Here is a 19,239-nt window from a genome sequence, read left to right as displayed (position 1 = left end):
AAGGAATATTACTTTCAAAATTACAGAGAACACTGTAGGCACAAGCATCAAGCTCTCTCCATTTAGGTAAAAATAGGAAGGCACACACCATCCCTGCCATCTGTTTAACATATCCATCAGTTTTATACTTTGTGCAGTTGCAGACTCGGAGGAAAAAACTGGCTGACAGAACTCCTGAATACTTTCTGTTCTAACACCACCATACAAGCTCCTTTAGCTGGTGGGAGATTGAAAAAAATCACTACCAACATGGGCATAATTAACTTACATCCCAGGAAAAAAATTACGGAAGAAAAACCAAAACTTAACCCACAAAAAACTCTTCCTGTGAGGAGAAAGAGAGTATTTATATGGACCCTTGGAGAGAGATGAAAAGAATGCACATAGAGGTGTGGAAGAGATGGATGCAATAAGCTCTGCCTACTGAAACAACAAATCATGCAAACCTGTCTCTACTGCACATCTGAAAAAGAAAGCTGGAGGAGGATTAGAAGTTATATGCATGAACATACACGAAGGAGGAAATCCATGACACACATTGTACCTCATCCCATGCAATTATTCATCTCTCTGCAGAACACGCTTCTGGAGGTTCAGACTGGAACTATTTTGGATGCATGCAGGGAAAAGGAAGCATGGACCTTTATTTCTACCCCTTTATTAGTCCCATGGACACCTACAAAGGCTTCATAAAACCGTAAGGGCACAAACGAAGCAGGTTTTCAGAATGCTACTGATTTTGGTAGGCTGGTGAAGAAATACACAGACTCATTCACCTGCATCATTGAGCCACTTTTCCAGAAGCGGCTTTAACTTGCACATGTTCTTAAAGCTGAGGTTCAAGGCTTCAAAGCGAGAGATGGTAGTTTGGCTGAAGTCATTTCCATAGAGTTTGCCCATAGCGAGCCCAACATCACCCTGGACAAAGAAAGAGAAAAAAGGGATTCACTGACATAGGCACTTCCAAAGCAAGGAATCTTGTCACATTCCTGTGTTCTCTCAGTGACTCCACTGCTGTGTGGGATTTCAGTTTCACAGCAGCTTTCTCAGTGCTACCAAGATTCATGCTAAAGCAATAATCATAGAGAAATGTCAATCCTCAGTCAGTTTAACCATGTAACTCTTTCCAGGAAATCCCTGATGCTTTGTCTTCTTAGCATTATCACTCAGCAGCACATTCCACTGAATATTAACTTGTAATCTTTTTCTTACTTCTTTAAAATAAAATAAAGGCCAAGCTCTCTTTAGGAGCAGGTTTGAGTTTCTGCATATTTCACACAGAAGAAGAAAAGTTCAAATAAGCAGAAATGCAGTGAATTCATGTTCTCAAATTACCAGAAAACACTCTTGAAAAAGATCTCTGCAAACATATACCACAGCTAAACAGATGCACAAGTATTCTTATCTGAACTTTTAGTATCTTCTGAGGTTCAAGCCAAACTTCTCCCCAACAGATACACATTTCAAAGCAGACAAGAAGTCGAACCATTTCAAATAATGATTAACTGTAGTCTTGACTATCATTACCCATCTGCCAAAAAGCTATCCAGGAGATTTACAGACAGATGCTCATCTTTTTATATCTCCTATTGCTTTTCAAAACTCAGTTTTACCTGGCTATCAGACATTCTGCTTATGCTAATAAATATTCATATATGTAGTATATACTTTGAAAGTCTCGTTTAAAAGAAAAAAATCAACCTGTTCTTGATTGTGGCCATTAAAAACACCATCACATTTTCTTGCTTTGTTTTAAAGCTGGAAGGTCCTGCCCTTTGAAAAAAGCCTGTTGGTATTTCAAGTATACTATTTTGTCTAAAGTAGTTTTACTTAGATTTTAATTTTTTAGCACAAAAACCAGCATGAAAAGTCTAGAGGAAGAGACTGAGAAGCTTGAGCACAGTTAGTGGAGTTTAATTGCGAATGGGTTAGTTGGGTTGTGCATAAAGCTGCTTTTCTTTGAGCTCAGACCCACAACCACAGCTGGGTGTGAGTGCACTGACAGCATGCAGAGTGGCCACACACAAGTGAGGAGAAAACAACCCCAGTGAATTGTGCAGGTTGTGCAAAGAAAACCATTTCCTTCCCAGAAGAGGACCAGAACAATTGGTTTGTGTGCCCTTCAATCAGAGGAAACACGTGGGAACTCACATTTATACCTCTCATCATATGCCAGGATTCTGTGCATTTTAAAACTCATAAATCATTCCAAGAGGAGTAACGTGGATAATCTACTGGGTTTATGAAGAAGAAACCCTGGCTATGTAAACCATTTTAGAGATCAGTTGATTTATGTCTTGGCAGGAAAGAGTCATGAAATTTGCTCCAGTCCCCCAGCTAAATTTAATTCTGGTATTTTTGTTGTTGTTACTAACATTTGCCATCTGATTTAAAATGAATAGTTTGCCATTTCTTTGTCAACGCCAAAAGGTGGCAGCATTTCAGCTGCAGGCAAAGGAATTTACATACAACGGGGATGAGAATTTCATACACTGGGAAGGACCATGGAAAGGATGGATGGAACAGAGTATAAAGGCACTGTGCACACATCTCAGCTACTCTGGAGGCTGAATGAAACCCTGGTAATGAACTAAAACTGATTATAAGGTACATCACTGCTGTGTGTACTGGTCTGTTGAGAAGCTCACACAGACTAGCAGAGGCAGTTATCTTTTACAGACTAAAAATAACATTGTCTAAAATGTGCACTCACAGAGCTTAAATCTGTACCAAGCAATTAGTCACAGGCCTGCAATAATGCTAAAATGCAGAATGCTCATTGTGTCCCTGCATGTCAAACATGGACATATTTCTAAGGAAGACAAACAGAAGGGATTTAAATCCGTCACCCAATGTCAGGGTGGGAGAAGAGACAGAACTGCTGAAATTCAAAACCTGTTATATTGTTCACATGACAGAGTGTAGTAAGTGATTAGTTTGCAATGCAAACTAAATCTCACAATTATTTTTGAAATGCAGGGGTGGTGTGAGTCTGAAAAACCTTGCAGTGCCACTGGAAATACATTTCTTTTATCCTCTGAAAGGCAGTCTATTTATCCCAACCATAGGAAACCAAAGTAATCAGGGTCTCTAATTATCATCCAATTATGCAATTAGGTAGAAGCTATTAGAACAGCCTAATTACACACATAGCAACTCGGAGTAGGACAGGAATGACCAAATGCAATTTTATCACATTCTCAAGATTGCCCTTTTCTAATCTCAAAAGCAAATACTGAAATGTAAGCTGAGCAGTTGTGTTCATTTTTCCCCACCATGAAAATTCACAGCAAGGTCAATCAAGAAGGGTTAAGATACAACTTAAAAAGTCTAGTTGAGCTTTTATAATCATCTCACAGGAGGGCATATTAAACACAATAACGAGAGATCTTCATGAACCTCCTCAGCCAGGCTATGGGAAAGCTATTGTATTTTATTTTATTCTGTTCTGCTCTGTTCGAGCTTTTGTGTGTGTCCATCACTTGCCTTTCCGTGCCTCCCTCTAGTGGAAAGGACGGGGGGAAGGAGCCACACATGCCAGCAAAGGCACCTCATTTCACTAAGAACATTCTGTTCTGGAGTTATAATTAAGATGCTGCCAGGAACTTTCATTATGAACTTTGAGATTTCAAACATTTAAGACTCTGCCAGAAAAGTAAATCTGACTTCAGCACATACTTGGAGTTAGAGTAGATTTACTTATTCCAGGGGGAGAACAAATCACCTATGTTGGATTGACTGCTCTGAGCTCAGACTTTTAAATACTTTTGTATGCTCTTTCTTTTAGCAAAAACATGCTTATGCTTAAGCACAGATCCTTGCCAAAATTAACTCTTTTCCTGGACAGAGATTTTAATTTTGCAGGGGGAAAAACCTCATTTTGATATTAATAAGAAAGGACTCTTGGATTCCAGCAGCTTTTCCCTTCAACAAAGTAACAGAATATATAAATGTACTTTGTACTTTTAATTGTACTCTTCATTCAGTCCTTTTTGGCCATGTACAAGATTACTTTTCTTCTGCTCTATGGGTATTTCTGAGCTTTTAAACAAACGAAAACAAACCACACCTTCAGTTCACCTCTGTAAGGAGGAAACTTCAAAGGTGACAGTCCTTTCAGGTTTTGTTTGGGAACCTCAGCAAAAGCATTAAATACAGAAATCATTGATGTTTAATAGGAAAATACACTTGAGAGAGAAAAACCCTTTGACATCCAAAGCAACTGCACAGATGTGATACACTTTTTAAACACAGAGAGCAGCTAATTGTGCTGTATGATTTTTGGAACTTTGTACTTCTGAAGGCAGCTTTAAAGTGCTTTGTCCCATTCATGTCACATCCTATAGAATGAATAGTGCACATGCAATGACATCTGGAGCTGGTAAATGCCCGTTTTCCCCTGCTGGGAAAATGGCTATGCTTTAAAACCAACAGGGAAGTAAGATGGATGTATGGCTTTTTCTGTTATTCCTTAGAAATCCCCTACATAAAGGCCAGAGCATAACCCTATTGAAGCAGGTTCTCCCAGGAAAAGATGGAACTGTAGCCTCCCTCCAGGCTTGAAAGATGAGCCCCGAGGTTGCCCACTGGCAGGCACTCAGGTAAGCAGTCTCACCTGAGTGAATCCAAGTTTGATCCGTCTTTGTTTGAAAGTCTTGGCAAACTGCTCAAGCTCCTCAAGGTCACTGGGCTCCTCCAAGCTGGGAGTGTCGATGCGCTTTGGTGTCGACTGGCTCTGTGGAAGTGGCTGAATGGGGGTCGCTGCTATTGTGCGTGTTGGGGTTGCTGGCTATTGGGAGGGCAAGGCAAAGGTGACAATCAGACTTTAAAAACAAAATCATCAGCAAAAATTAACGTTCAAAAAAGGCGCGTGATGTTCTTGTGAGAAAGATCAACGAACTGGACATTTCCTGCAATCTCCAGTTTCCTCTAATTTATCTACATTCCTCTCCAGAACAAGCAATCGCAATCCAGAAAAGTGTATTAGTATGACAGCCTTTTAAAGGCTCTGTCATAACCAATTACAGAAAAGTAAGAGATGTTCAATCACAACCAATAACTTTGATTTGCTGCAGGAGCTGTTCAAAGAAAGGGTGAACGCTCTTACTTGATATACTTCTATCATGTATAGACAGCTTGGCATTCATCCCTTTTTAAGCATTTTAAAATTGAATTTACTGCTCGTGTGAGGTGGCAGATTGTCATCAGCCCAAAAGACTGAATCTCCTGTTTAATCCTGGAAGAGTGAGCACACACAGGTGTAGCAAACATGACAAGTTTGCTCTAATGCCACCTCATCTCTTGTGATCAACTCAACTCTTCCAGTACAAAACCACCAGATCTACCTCTAACCCTTCTATTGATATAAGAATGAACGTACTGGTGACATGAGGAATTAAGCAAAGGCAATGTACAGAGAAAAATTCCTTTCAGGCCACATTTTTTTCTCTATAAAAGGCTAATTTTCCAGCAGTCCACATGAGGTTCACTATTCCTGAGCATTGGCATATTAGAGCATTTTGCTATGCAACAACAAAAAGTATCTGGAAAAACAGGAGCACTGTGGAAAACAGTAACAGGTGAACAAAATATCTGGTAGTGCACAGCTCAGGCTTTATGTGCAACAGGAGCACTGGAAACAAGTTTTGAATGCATAAGTCTGTCTTCTTACATGCCATGATGAACTGAGATGCAGAGACAAATCATTTACTCTGGGTGAATTCTGTTCAGTTCAGCTGAGGCTCCTCAGTAAAGGTGATTTCATGCTTTTATGTCCAGTTCTGGCACTACAGACTCCCTCAGGCCAAATAGGAACAGCCTCAGGTCTGTGCAGCACTGTAGTGTTATGCAAAGTCTATGCAAAGGTACAGAAGAGGCTCGTCTAGAAGAAATGGCCACCATTCAGCTGAGTCTCTTGTGTCGTCTTTCTCCTGTGTTAGTGTTTTGCAGTGCACAGCAGATGGTAGAGGGAGGTCAAGATCCATAATTCCATTACTTGAGAAATAACGTAATCATATATGATCTTTCTAGGATTGCAGATACATGTGTCACACTTAAAAGTTTTTAGTATTTTTTTATTTTTAATTAATCGCAGTGGGTAATTACTGCAATACATCTTTACTGATTTCACCCACATTACGTAATTTATTTTTAATAATTTTAAGTATTTTAATAATTCTTTTTAGATCGAATTCTATTTTTTAGTAGGGAATCATGCTGCTAACTGACGTATGAACTACAGATGTGCAACAAATTCCATTTTCCATGAGGCATGAAAAATACTACAGGTGGTCTAACAGAAAATATAGTTTTCTAAGACTCTGATAGATTCAGACACGTTATTGCAGACTAGAATATTCTTATATGTAACCAAGTTGGCAGGAAGATACTGTGTGATATAACATGGTATTTGAGGAACAGCATGCAGTCATGAAACTAAACTGCACAGTAAAACCCAGAGCAAAGCACAACCAAATTTACAGGCATGTGTAACCTTAAATTGCTTTTCTTACAGTCTCAAAGCTTAACCATAGAGCTCTATTATTTTAATAGATACCTAACAGAATATTTTAATATTTTATTTCTAACAATCTCTTCACTTTCACAGATGGCAATTGGCAAGACTGGCAGTGACTTAGCAATGATATCAGAATAACTACACTATAATAAACATAGATCATCACTGCAATCTTCAGAAAGGTGCTTGCCAGTAATCCTCTTTCTGAGCTCTTAAGTAGCCCACACCTTGCTCCTCTGAATTTCACAAATTTGTCTGAGATATTTTCTAACAGGAAATCAAACAATGCTCTAGTGCCATTAGCTCAAGGCATCATGAAAATTTCCAGCTAAAAATAAAAATTTAGAACATTAAAGCCTGAAACAGGCACGTTAGGGTGGAAACTAAAGACAAATTTACTATTCTAGCTACAACATCTATTCAGGTAATTAATCCAAAGGGTCCATGCACTTGCCATAGTTTAAATGCCCCCAAAGCAACTCATGAGCTGCAGGAACAAGCCTGACCTGCGAGGCAAGGGTGATGCTTGGCTGAGACTGCAGGAGGTTGGCTTGGCTTTGCTGAGGTAGTTGCGTTAAGAGATTCTGCGCTTGCAGGAGACCTGGGGAGAGAAAAGCGTGGGTTTGGTTCGTCATTGGACAAGACTAAAACATGAAATGAGGTGAAACAAGGCTCTTGCTGAATGAGATGTTACAAAACATTTGAGATGCAAGCTTTCATTTCATCCCTGCACAGACAGCTGCAGGCTCTGGACTGGGCAGCCCGAAATCCCCTTGTGTTTTCCTGAAGTACATGTGGTGATAGAAGGGTAAGACAGAGAAGTCTGTACCAGTCTCCTCTGCAGAAAGAGTTTGTGATGGTCTGTGTGCAGGAATTATTTATTGTCCCCTTCAGCACCCAGATTTGGGATACATGCCTTGTGATAACCAACAGCTGACCATGAATTACAGAGACATATAAAAACACTGAGCACCAATCAGGTCAAATTCAACAACTGAACACTAAGCAAAGCCACAAATTTGGGTTCCTGATCACCCTCCTTCCTCTCTGTATCATCTTATGCCGAAAAAGAAGGAAACCATGCCAGAAGACACAACAAGCCTGGATAACTCCCTCCTGGGTCAAACAAAGTAGACACCTTTTGGGAAAGTAACTGGAATTAAAACTCAGGAAAGATACTGAGCCCTGATGCTCAATTTGAACAAACAGATTAAACACTACACTGAATATATGAAATCTCTGCTACTATGAAAAGGTGACAACATTGAAGACAAGCTGCAACTGACAGAATCAATATACACAATATTGTGTCAGTCTAAAAATAAATTCTCTATTAGTCCACTATTTGCATACTTTACTAAATTTCTGAGGAAATTGAAATATATGCTTGTATCTATATATTTTAACCAGAATCTATATGATTTTTTTTCAGTTTTAATAAAAAAATGTATATATTTTTAAGGGATAGAATCTTGACAAAAACATAACTATAGTTAGACAAGTCCCTCAATTTTATTGTGAAAAATATTAACATTTATTGTTTAGGCAACTCCTTGCTATGACTATCAATTTCCACTATAATACTTCAAGAACTTCACTAATTACACTTGCACTTCATAGGCACCTTCAATAAACCAAGTTCCTAAAATCAGGGGGGAACAACAACAGATGGATGCTGTGCCACTCAGAGGACAGAACACCAACCCAATACCACTTAAACTCAACACCATCATAGCAGAATACAGGTAGGGGACACAGCAATTTAGGACTTGTCAAATACTGAGTGAGAAACTGGGTGTTTTATGCAAGGTTAAGGGTGTAGGAGGCATGAAAAGAGGGACTACCATGAGTAGGAGGGAGAAAATGAATCCTCAGTAAGGGGGACACAACCACAGGGATTGTCTTCTGACAGTGATACTTGTTTTTTGTTTAACAAAGAGTTGAATATGTATTTTAAATAGCAAGTGTTGCTATCAGAATGCCCAAGACCGAGTGAATACAACCAGCTGCTTATGCAACATAATAGCAGAGCACAGACAACTATGTAAATTTGCTTTGCACCACATAATCAGCATGTTCCAGCTGTGTTCTGGAAAAGCCACAACGAGGGAACAGAGCTGCTTAAGGAACTTCCAAGACTGCTACCTCCCACAGTTCCACAGTGCAAGTATCTGTTCACTTAAAAGGTGATTTTACCTGCCTAAATCTAAATACTCATTAGTGAACAGTCACCTCTAAGTGAGCAGGTTTTGACCTTCCTCCAGTGACAGTGAATTTTAACTGACAGCTTGAACTAGAAAGGGGCAAACCCATCACACTGACACTGCAGAGTGTCTGAGCAACAGAGACAAACACCAGGCAGCTGACAGGGACCACATCTGAGCTCTGGTCCACTGGCAACACAATCAATTTCAAGTTACTCACTTGTCTTAGGATTGCAATCAGAGTAATTAGGACTTTCTTTTGTGACTTTTTGTCTTCAAAGAAACCCCAGAGGATGGTGTTCTGGCAGAGTAACACTTTTGCTGAAGAGTACAGAATGACTACACTCTTCCTAATTTTATTCTCACTCGTACCTTCTGAAGTAATTCCCATGGAATGACAGTATAAAGTAATCTGAACATGTTTAATCTGCTCTGTTTTTACATCATTTTATCCTGTTTGAGAGATACCGATACAAGGTGTCTCAGGCAGAATCTTGGGACAGAACAAGTTAGTTCAACCTGCAGCTGACTAAAGCAGGGATCAGGGGATAGGGAAAGCAGCTGAACTGTTTAGGCAAAGCAGGAGTCCCTTCTCCTGATTACAGCCTGCTGAGGGAATTGCCAGGCACACACTTCAGGCACTTGGCTTTCCTTAGTGGGCAGCTGCAGTTTTGCTCCTTTCAGACATGACCTGAACTACTCTAAGCTTCACCTTAAATTCTTTATTGAGAAGAAATCCCTGGTTCTCACTGCTCTCCAAGGTAACTTCAGTAATGACTTAACTCACAGGACACACAGCACAGCCTTTTACATGCAGTGTGAGTCCAAACCTGCACCATTTGGGCACCTGCTGAGATCCTGGTGTTGCGTATGTGTGTATGGCCAAACTTCGCAAACGAAGATTTGGGCAGGGCTCTCCCCAGGTGGGTGTGCCCTTTGAGCCTGCACAATGGATGTTTTAGGTGAGGCACAGCGTGCACAGAACTGGCCCCACCGTTTCAGTCCTGAGGTCCATCTGCCACAGCCGAGTGAGCTTGGACAGTGACAGTGAAGTCCTTGGGACTGTCACAGCACTCGGTACTAACCGGGGCTGACCCTGCTGAGCATCCGAGATCTGATGGGATCGGATGGCAGGGAGGCTTGAACTGCCAGGGGACGGTCCCACTGAGACTCGAACTCAGGTCCTTGGGATTCAGAGTCCAGAGTGCTCACCATTACACCATGGTGTAAATGACCGATGCAGTTTCCTCAGGGACTCACAGTGGCACCAGCACTGCTCAACATCCAGGAGGGTGGTGGTGGCAGCAGTTCCCACAGGGAGGACACAGCTACCTCCCTCCTGGCTCCTGGTGGTGGGTTGTGTGTCGGGGGTGGGTGTGGTTGGGTTATTTTGGTTTGTTTTTTTCCTTTTGCCTGTTTCCAACAGTAAGGCAGGTCATCCTCAGGACAACTGGCCTCCTGAGCTGGTAGACAGGGATGGGGAACTGAACAGCTCTCCTGTAACCCAGGAGGAAGCAGCTGGTGACCTGTTGAGCCACTCACAAGTCTACGGGGGCAGAGGGGATCCATCCTGGAGGGGATGAGGGAGCTGGAGGAAGAGCTCGTCAAGGCCCTCTCCATCACTTACCATCAGCCATGGCTCACCAGGGAGGTCCCAGATGACTGAAGTTGGCCAGTGTGATGCCAATCCATTAGAAGGGCCAGAAGGAGGACCTGGGGAACTCCAGGCCTGTCAGCCTGACCTCAGTGCCCAGCAAGGTTGCAGAACAATCATCTTGAGTGTAATCACACTGCACTTGCAGGATGGATGGGGGAATCAGACCCAGCCAGCACAGATTTAGGAGAGGCAGGTCCTGCCTGGCCAACCTGATCTCCTTCCATGACCACATGACCTGCCTGATGGATGAGGGGAAGGCTGTGGATGTGTCTGTCTGGCCTTCAGCAAAGCCTCTGACACTCTCCCATGACACAGCCCTGGAGAAGCTGCAGCCCATGGCTTGGACAGGGGCCCTCTGTGCTGGGCTAAGAGCTGGCTGATGGCTGTGCCCAGACAGTGGTGGGGAATGGAGCTGCACCCAGTTGGCATATGGGCATTGATGGTGTCCCCAGGGATCAGTGCTGGGCCCAGTCCTGTTTAGTATCTTTACCGATGGTCTGGATGAGGGAGGGGATCAAGTCCACCATCAGCAAATTTGCAGATGCCAAACTGGGGGGAGTGTTCATCTGCTGGAGGGCAGGAGGGCTCGCAGAGGGTCCTGGACAGGCTGGATTGATGGGTCCTGCATTTTGGCCACAACAATCCTACGGGAGCAGCACAGGCTGGGGACAGAGTGGCTGGACAAGGCCATGCAGAAAGAGACCTGGGGGTTCTCATGTCTCAGCAGCTGGACATGAGCAGAGTGTGCCCAGGTGGACAAGAAGGTCAATGGCATCCTGGCCTGGATCAGCAATAGTGTGGCCAGCAGGACCAGGGCAGTGACTGTCCCTCTGTTCTCAGCATTGGTGAGGCCACATCTCAAGTGCTGTGTTCAGTTCTGTGCCCCTCAGTTGAGGAAAGAGATTGAGGGGCTGGAGCGGGGCCAGAGAAGAGCAACGAGGCTGGAGAAGGGAGTGGAGCACAAGTGCTGTGGGGAGAGGCTGAGGGAGCTGGGGGTGTTTAGCCTGGAGAAGAGGAGGCTCAGAGGGGACCTTATCACTCTCTACAACTCCCTGACAGGAGGTTGTAGCCAGGTGGGGTTGGTCTCTTCTCCCAGGTAACAAACAGTAGGAGGACAAGAGGGCAGGGTCTTAAGCTGTGCCAGGAGAGGTGTAGGTTGGACATTAGGAAGAAGTTCTTCAGAGAAGGTGGTGATGGAGTCACCATCCCTGGAGGTGTTTTAGGAAAGACTCAGTGCCATGGGCTGGTTGACAAGGTGGTGTTGTTGGGTCACAGATTGGACTCGATGGTCTCAGAGGGCTTTTCCAATTTAAATGATTCTGTGATTCCGTAACATCCTTATTACCAGTAAGGTTAATGGGGCAAAATGTTTTCTCAGCAAGTTTGTGGACAAGACCAGCTATGGGGAAATTAGTCAAGAGGCCAGAAGTCAGAGTCTGGAGTGGCTGGACAAACAGACCCTCCTGAAGACTGATGCAGCAAATGTTGTTTGGTTTGTTGTTTTTTACTGTGAGAGAAGTCAACTGTAGGGGCAGGTACTTGAAAAGTTTGCAGAAACCCCATCCTTGGACATGTTCCATTCCACTGGCTGAGGTGCTGAGCACTCTGGTGTAACTGGACATGGTTTGAGCAGTACTACAAGACCTTTAGAGGTCCCTTCCAGCCCACATGACTTTTTTGAATCTATAAAAGCTGACACTGTACTTGTTCTTTAAGGGGTCTTATTTCTAACCCTCTGCCTGGGTTTTAAGAGCCCAGTGGAATTATTGCATTCAACATGGCACAAAAATTACCTGTGTGACACTCCAAAAGAATGACTGCATGGAGGTAAAGATCTATGCAAAAGTATGACAGTTTAGAGGTATTTAATCTTTGTTAATAGTTAAAGTAAATGCATCTACCATCATTCAGGATTCTTCCTGTAATGTCTATGAGCAGCATGAATAATGGTGCAAGCCAAAAAATTCTCCCTGCCAGCCAACAGTCCCCAAGGAGTGATCAGGGGCTCAGTTCTGACTATCTAAAATTAAACAAAAGATAAAACAAACATTCAAGCGCAGACTTTTTCTGAATAATTTTTAAAAAGTTGGCCCAGAAGCATAATACATAATTCATTCCTAGCTGATCTCCCTAAAGAGTGGATTTTTTCATCTAGGAACTTGACTGCTTTATCTCTGCCAAAGCTGTTCATCTTCTCTCAGACACATCCTGGAAGTCAGATTGCAAGTCAAAGCCATTACAACAACTCTCACATAAGTGAAGCCTCGGAGTCTGTAGGACACATAAAAGAGGACAACAGGACTGGATTTGGCCTGCTATCATCATCTCAGGTAACTTGACAACACAAAAATGAAATCATAAACAAGGTCTTTAATAACAAACAGCAATAACTTGAGACTAGGTAGGCCCAGTTTTAATGTTTAAAGGGAATTAAGAGCTTGTCCTCCACTTTTGCCTTTCTGGATGTTTTTTTTTAATAAGTACTATTTCTAAATCTCCTTGACAATGATACAGTATTTTCTTAGATCTCAACAACTTCTGTTTGCAAGATTAATTTATATTAAATGCAGCACCAATTCCCTTCTCCATTCAGATTTTTACTGATGTGATTTTTATTGGCAACATCTCCCGAGTAGAAAGGTGAACAGTCTCCTGGTGAGGGTAATATTTCTAAGCAGCAGCTGTAATTGTAGTAAGGGATGTTGAATTGATGATTCTAGAGACAGATCTATTAGATACAAGAACAGATACAAGAGGTATAAAGGCATTACAGTCACTGCCTGTGACTTTAACCATAATATGGACAATAGTCATTCTGAATTAGAAATTGTTCCAAATTTCTATTTCCATTTGATCTTCTGCGTAACTGCTGAGGCTTGAAACAATTCCTTCAGTTATGATGTTACCAATTACCAGCCATGAAAAATAAGAACTTGGAAATTTGTTTCATGTGAGCCACCAAACAGACAGAGATCATCTGGAAAAGGAAGGTGACTACATTAAACATAAGGCAGTGGATTTATGGGGGAAATTTCCTCTCTGTTGCTGGGAGCTATAATGTGTGTGTTAAAGAAAGACAGGAGAGTAACATCCTGGTTATTAACATTTTAGGTATTGAATTTTCTAAAATTTTTCAGAAGTTGGATCTAGGGTCATGAAGTTTGACCCCTCCAAGAACCTATATACAACTGCTGATGGTTGTATTGCCCTGTATCCCATCACCTCTTCAAGTAAAAAGTTTTTCTTTACTAAATATCTAATGTCTTCTAAAATCTTGTTTAGAGATACTATACTTGTTTCCCTCAAAACTTTTCTCATTTTAAAAACAGTGTTTCTCATTTATATGACTACATGGCATACACAAAATATGTAGCATAGTCTGGAAGGCAATGCCTTTCTTCCAGAATACATAACCTACACATAAATCTGATTTTTCATGTTAGTTATTAAATTCAGACATATATATAAAGCTCAATGCAGTACCAATGAGGCATTAAAAGAAATCTCAATGCCATTGGTTTTGAAGAAAACCTCAGAATATTTATTATTTTATGAAGTTTACTAATGGAGCAATAGGACAAGAACAACATGGAAAAGTCACTGCAACAGCCAATAACAAAATAAAAATATGCACTTTCTCAAATCTCTCTCATAAATAATAAGGTACAATTTGAGATCACCCAATAGTAACTGTGAAATACTGCAAAAAATCCGTATCAAAAAGTGATATAAGGGGTATTATCACACACATGTTGCTTTATCAATGAGTGCCCATGAAGAAAATGAGATTAATTCGAGCATTTCAGTTGGGAAGGTTGTCACACACTAACGGCCCATGGTCAGAATTCAGCATATAAATCTTCCTATATTTTGGAGCTGTTCAGTTGCCCAGGCTGCAGATTCCCAGTAAAACACCATGTTCCTACACACTCTGTGTCCTTGGTGACAGCAACATGCAGGTCTTGCACTGCAGTGAAGAAATAATTTTACAGATGGCCCCTGAAAAAGGTATTATGAAAACCTCCTCTGTAGCTGTTCTACTTGAGGAAATTTTAAACAAAAAAGCTTTCCTTCCTTTCTGCAATGCAACAACTCATTTTGGGAGAAAAATGCCACTTGCTTCTCTTAGTTACCCCTTTCTGTGAAGCATCTTCAGAGACAATTTAGAAAACCAGCAGAATTTAGCTGAAAAATGTAGGCAGACATTAATAGCAGTGAGTTTTTCAAAACAATTCTTTTGTGCTTGCTGGGTTTTTTTGAAAAAACAAAAGCTATTTTAAAGAATCCTTGAACTAAATTTTGGTGGTTTGACTTCTTCTAGAACAGTATGTTAAAAGTTCTGCTTCATTTTAAGAAAATAGTACATCACTAAATGCTTCCACAAACAGCCTTTGAGCCATTTTCTACCAGTGCTGGTAAAAAAATCTCTCCTAAATCAAGTCCTATTAAAAAGAAGTTAATTTTGACTAACCCTTTATTCAAATGTGAGAGCATTCAGACAGTAAGAGGCTTCAGCATAATGGAAAGCCAGGTTCTAACCAAGTCATAGTATACAAGAAGGAATGATGCATGAAAAAATTGAAAGGAACAGAGGAAAATGAGGTGCAAAGAGCTGCTTTACAGGACAGGCAGGCTCTGGAGGGCTCTTCAAGCATAACAGGATTTGCCTTTTGAGCAAGAATCTTTGGATTACCAGACCTGAATAAGTGAGTAGAGTTCATGTAAAACAGAGAGGAGGAAAAAAAGACCACTGGAGTATATCAGCATAAGAGGCCACGGCTAAACAGAGTTTTCCATGGGCATCAACAAACAGGCTGCAACCAGGACCGTGATGCTTTGCAACCTGAACACATCAGTTCTTACAACAAAGCTCCTGTACAACATCTTAGCTAGGCTGGCACAGCTCCACCTGCTGCAGCCTCAGTGTGTCTCTGGTGTGTAAGTCATTCCCAGTGCATTGCCAAAAGATTATTATTATAAGAGCTCTTACACAAATCAGGCATTATAGCTCCTTCCCCAACAAGTAATTATTATTTTGGTTTATGACAAAACTCACTGTACCCCACTTGAGGCTCAAGTACTTTTCTATTCTGCCAGAAGAACTTTTCATTCTGTAATGTTTCTCCTGTCTGTCCTGGTTTTGATTGGGATAGAGTTAATTTTCTTCCTAATCACTTGGTGTAGTGCTGTGGTTTGGATTTAGGATGAGAGCAATGATGACTACACACTGATGTTTTAGTTATTGCTGAGCCTTTACAGAGCAAGGACTTTCCAGCCTCTCATGCCACCCCACCAGCAAGAAGGCTGTGAGGACAAGAAGCTGGAAAAGACAGAACCAGGACTGCTGCCCCACACTGGCCAAAGGCACATTCCACACCACAGGGTCTCATGCTCAGTACATAAACTAAGGGGGCAAAGGCTGGGGGCTGCTGCTTGGGAAGTGGGGGAGAGACTGAGGGAGCTGGGGGTGTTTAGCCTGGAGAAGAGGAGGCTCAGAGGTGACCTCAGCACTGTCTGGAACTCCCTGAAGGGAAGTTCTGGCCAGGTGGGGGTTGGTCTCTTCTCCCAGGCACTCAGCAATAGGACAAGGGGGCACGATGGGCTCAAGCTCTGCCAGGGGAAATTGAAGTTGGAGAGCAGAAGGCAATTCTTTGCAGAGAGAGTGCTCAGGCATTGGAATGGGCTGCCCAGAGAGGGGGTGGATTCCCCATCCCTGGAGGTTTTTCAGCTGAGCTTGGCCGTGGCACTGAGTGCCATGATCTGGTAATCAAAGTGGGGTTGGATCAAGGGTTGGACTCGATGATCTCAGAGGTCTCTTCCAACCCAACTGATTCTATGATTCCATGATCTCTCTGGACTGATCCTTCCTGAGAAATGAGCTACACTCAATTTTGACAAGACAGAGGTCTAACACCAACAAAGGGACAACCTGCTAGAATTTCCTAATTGCAATACTGTTTTTCTGCTAGGGATTATCAACAGTTAGTGCAGGTGTGTGAACCACCTCAGCTTCAGCTTAATGCCAAGGTCATGGGTTCGATCCCCTGTGTGGGCCATTGATTTAAGAGTTGGACTCGATGGTCCTTGTGGGTCCTTCCAACTCAGAATAGTCTGTGAGTCTGTGATTCTCCCCTAAAAAAGGTGAGTATGATTTGCCTTTCTGGCAAGAAGCACTTACCCTGCTGCCCCTGCGGTGTTTGTGAGATGATGAACTGTGCTGGCTGCAAGTTGGTTGTTGGATGCACCAACACAAACTGCTGCAGGTTGAGATTCTGCTGCTGAAGCTGCTGCAAGTGCTGCAAATCCTTAAGGAAACAGAGAAGAGGGGAAAAAAATAAAAGGAGAGAGAAGAAAAAAATAAAAGGAGAGATAAGAAGAAAAAAAGAAATTAAAAAAGTAAAAAAAAAAAGGTAAAAAGGAAAAAAAAGAAAAAATTAAAAAGGAAAAAAAAAAAAGAAAAGAAAGAGCTGTATGTTAGACATTTAAGTCAGCCATGACTCCCAATGTAACCAGATTTCCTATCAGTCAGTTACCCTCTAACATTTGGAGATAAAAGCGGATGTCAGACACAGCAGCAGTCCAGCTACTGAATATCCTTCAGAAAGCCAATTTGAATTGCACTGTCTTTCATAAAACCAAAGTTATTTACTAAATAATCCAGTAAAGTATTTCTAGCACTGTCCTGCTTTAAAAACAAAGCAAAATAAAAAGAAATAAGCAAACAAAAAAAAATCAGTCTCCCTCCCCCACCCCCAAATGCAGGAGTTTTCAAATACTTCAGCCTTATCAGCACCCAGACTTCTCAAACTTCTTTTTTTGAGGATGGAACTCAGCTACAAATCAAGCATATGAGCTGGGAGCTGTTTTTGTTTGCAACAACAATCTGCAATTACCATTTAAATCAACAACAGAAAAGCAGAATATTGCAGATTCCTTGTTTGCACACTGGTTGTTCAGGTCAACTTTTAGAAAGTAGCTAATCCAATAAATAAATAAATAAATTTGATTAGTTCTGACACAAATTACAACAAGCTTAATAGATATGACTATAATTAAAGGTTAAAAGGAATAATCCAAATCACTGCTTTATTGCAGAACCCTACTTTTATGTATTTAAACCATTCACAACTATTAATTTTCTATAATTAAATGACTGGTCTCAACATAAAATGCTAATCTCTCAGAAACTGGATTTTCAAGAAAAATGCTTCAACTTGACATTTAGCTGGAGAATGAAAACACAGAGAGCTGCTTAAAAATATTGCTCCCCCCAACAGCCTTTTCCTTTTCATCTTCTCCAAACAGGACAATTACAAGAGAAACTGAGAACTGCAGCCCACTGTGAAGTCAGTGGTAATCCAGGAAAACCATCTATACACATGCAGAATTTTTCCATTTTCCCAAGAAGAAGCTGTTTCCAAATACTCATAAAGCAAATATTTTCCATACTTGCAACCTCCCACTAACCAACCCAACCCAACCAAACCAGGCCAATGTATCACATTATTTTAAATCTGTTAAACTATAACTTCAAAGTTGCAACAATCTCCTTTTGGGGATGAGGAGGGGGGAGTGTCAGGGGTGGAAGGGAAGATTGGGGAGGGGAAAAATAGGGAGTCCATTGATTTATGGGACCATAGACATGCATTATAGGAAGGTGAGTACTCAACCTGCATCACACAGACACTGCCCAGCCATCAGTTGGGCAAATTAGTTAGGTCAAAAATGTGCAGTTCAATAGCATGGTAGACAGACACCAGATGAGTTGACCAAGCAACACTCTTTAAGAAATGGAAACTTCCATTTTATAAGAGAATGTGACATTTTAAGAAGTGCCCATGAGCGCAACAAAGTGTTTTTAAAGTCAATGGTATTGTTTGCTTTCTGAAAATTTGGGTAGTAATACAATGATTCCTATGAAATTGAGGCCAATTTCCCTCCTGAAAGGGAGAAAAAACTGCTCCAGTTTTTCCCCTGGAACTACATGTGTCTTCTTCTAACATCACATTGGTCAGCACTACTGACAAAAACTGTTCCTTCCTAAGCCCAACACATGGACCTCCACTCATTTACTCCTCCATTTTCCCCTGTGCAGACCCTCCAGCACAGGGGGGCTCACACTGAGGGCATGGGGGGCTGGATGCGGAGCTAAAAGCAGAAATGGAAAGAGCAGGGCAAGCTGACTAAGGGTGTGAGCAGTGGGTGGAAGAAAAGGACATATAAGAGAGGCTGCAGGATGAAAATAGAGGTAGGTAAGAGAAGAAGTAGAAACACAAAAGGAGGAGTTGGGAAGAAACTGCAGAAGGAAAAAGTAGCAACAGAAGAACAGAGATGTGGAGGACCTCTCCCTCCAAAATCAAACAAATGAAATGGCCCAGATGACCAAGCAGATCTCAGATGATTTGAAGCAGCACCACAGGAGATGGAGTTACACAGAAGAATGAACACAAAGAAACAGCAGCAGTGTATCTGTAAGATCAGAGGAGAGCTTTTTGTTTAAGACTATTGTATTCATAACACCGGCTACCCAGCTAAGACATGACAGCTCTTATCATCAGGCTCTTACACTTTAATATGAGAAAACTGTTTTTAAATTGAGGCCTCAGGGACAACTGGTATAAGCAATCTTATTCTGTGCATCTGCCTTGGTAAATGGTGTGTTGGCCAAGTCTTGTTTAAATACAGAAATACAATTCTGGAACACAAAATGAAAATGATACCTCCAAGGCTAATCACACTTAAATAGCCCTACCAGCCCTTTAAATTCATTTGAAATCCAACTTTATTTCTACCTTGGGAAAGTTTTATTATTTAGTTAATTATACCATTACAATAAATCTCCCAATAGCAACCACAGGAAC

At 41.6% G+C, this 19,239-nt stretch overlaps 1 protein-coding gene across 5 annotated transcripts in view; it reads right to left on the bottom strand.

The window, feature by feature from the left end:
• POU2F1 (POU class 2 homeobox 1) overlaps positions 1-19,239 on the bottom strand; it is a 117,387-nt gene that overhangs the window by 14,601 nt on the left and 83,547 nt on the right. For 4 of the 5 annotated variants that reach the window (XM_071563962.1, XM_071563945.1, XM_071563971.1 and 1 more), the window contains 4 exons: positions 16,557-16,683; positions 7,024-7,118; positions 4,616-4,789; positions 777-918 (listed from right to left, as the gene is read on the bottom strand). In XM_071563962.1, the coding sequence (XP_071420063.1) occupies positions 777-918; positions 4,616-4,789; positions 7,024-7,118; positions 16,557-16,683 (538 nt within the window). The remainder of the gene's footprint in view (positions 1-776; positions 919-4,615; positions 4,790-7,023; positions 7,119-16,556; positions 16,684-19,239) is intronic. The other variant, XM_071563953.1, reaches the window with a different exon arrangement.

Source organism: Pithys albifrons, chromosome 1 (genome assembly GCF_047495875.1).
Source record: "Pithys albifrons albifrons isolate INPA30051 chromosome 1, PitAlb_v1, whole genome shotgun sequence".
NCBI classification, from domain to species: Eukaryota; Metazoa; Chordata; class Aves; order Passeriformes; family Thamnophilidae; genus Pithys; species Pithys albifrons.
The sequence above is the reverse complement of the archived record's forward strand: the minus strand, read 5'-3'. Positions and strand labels throughout refer to the sequence as shown.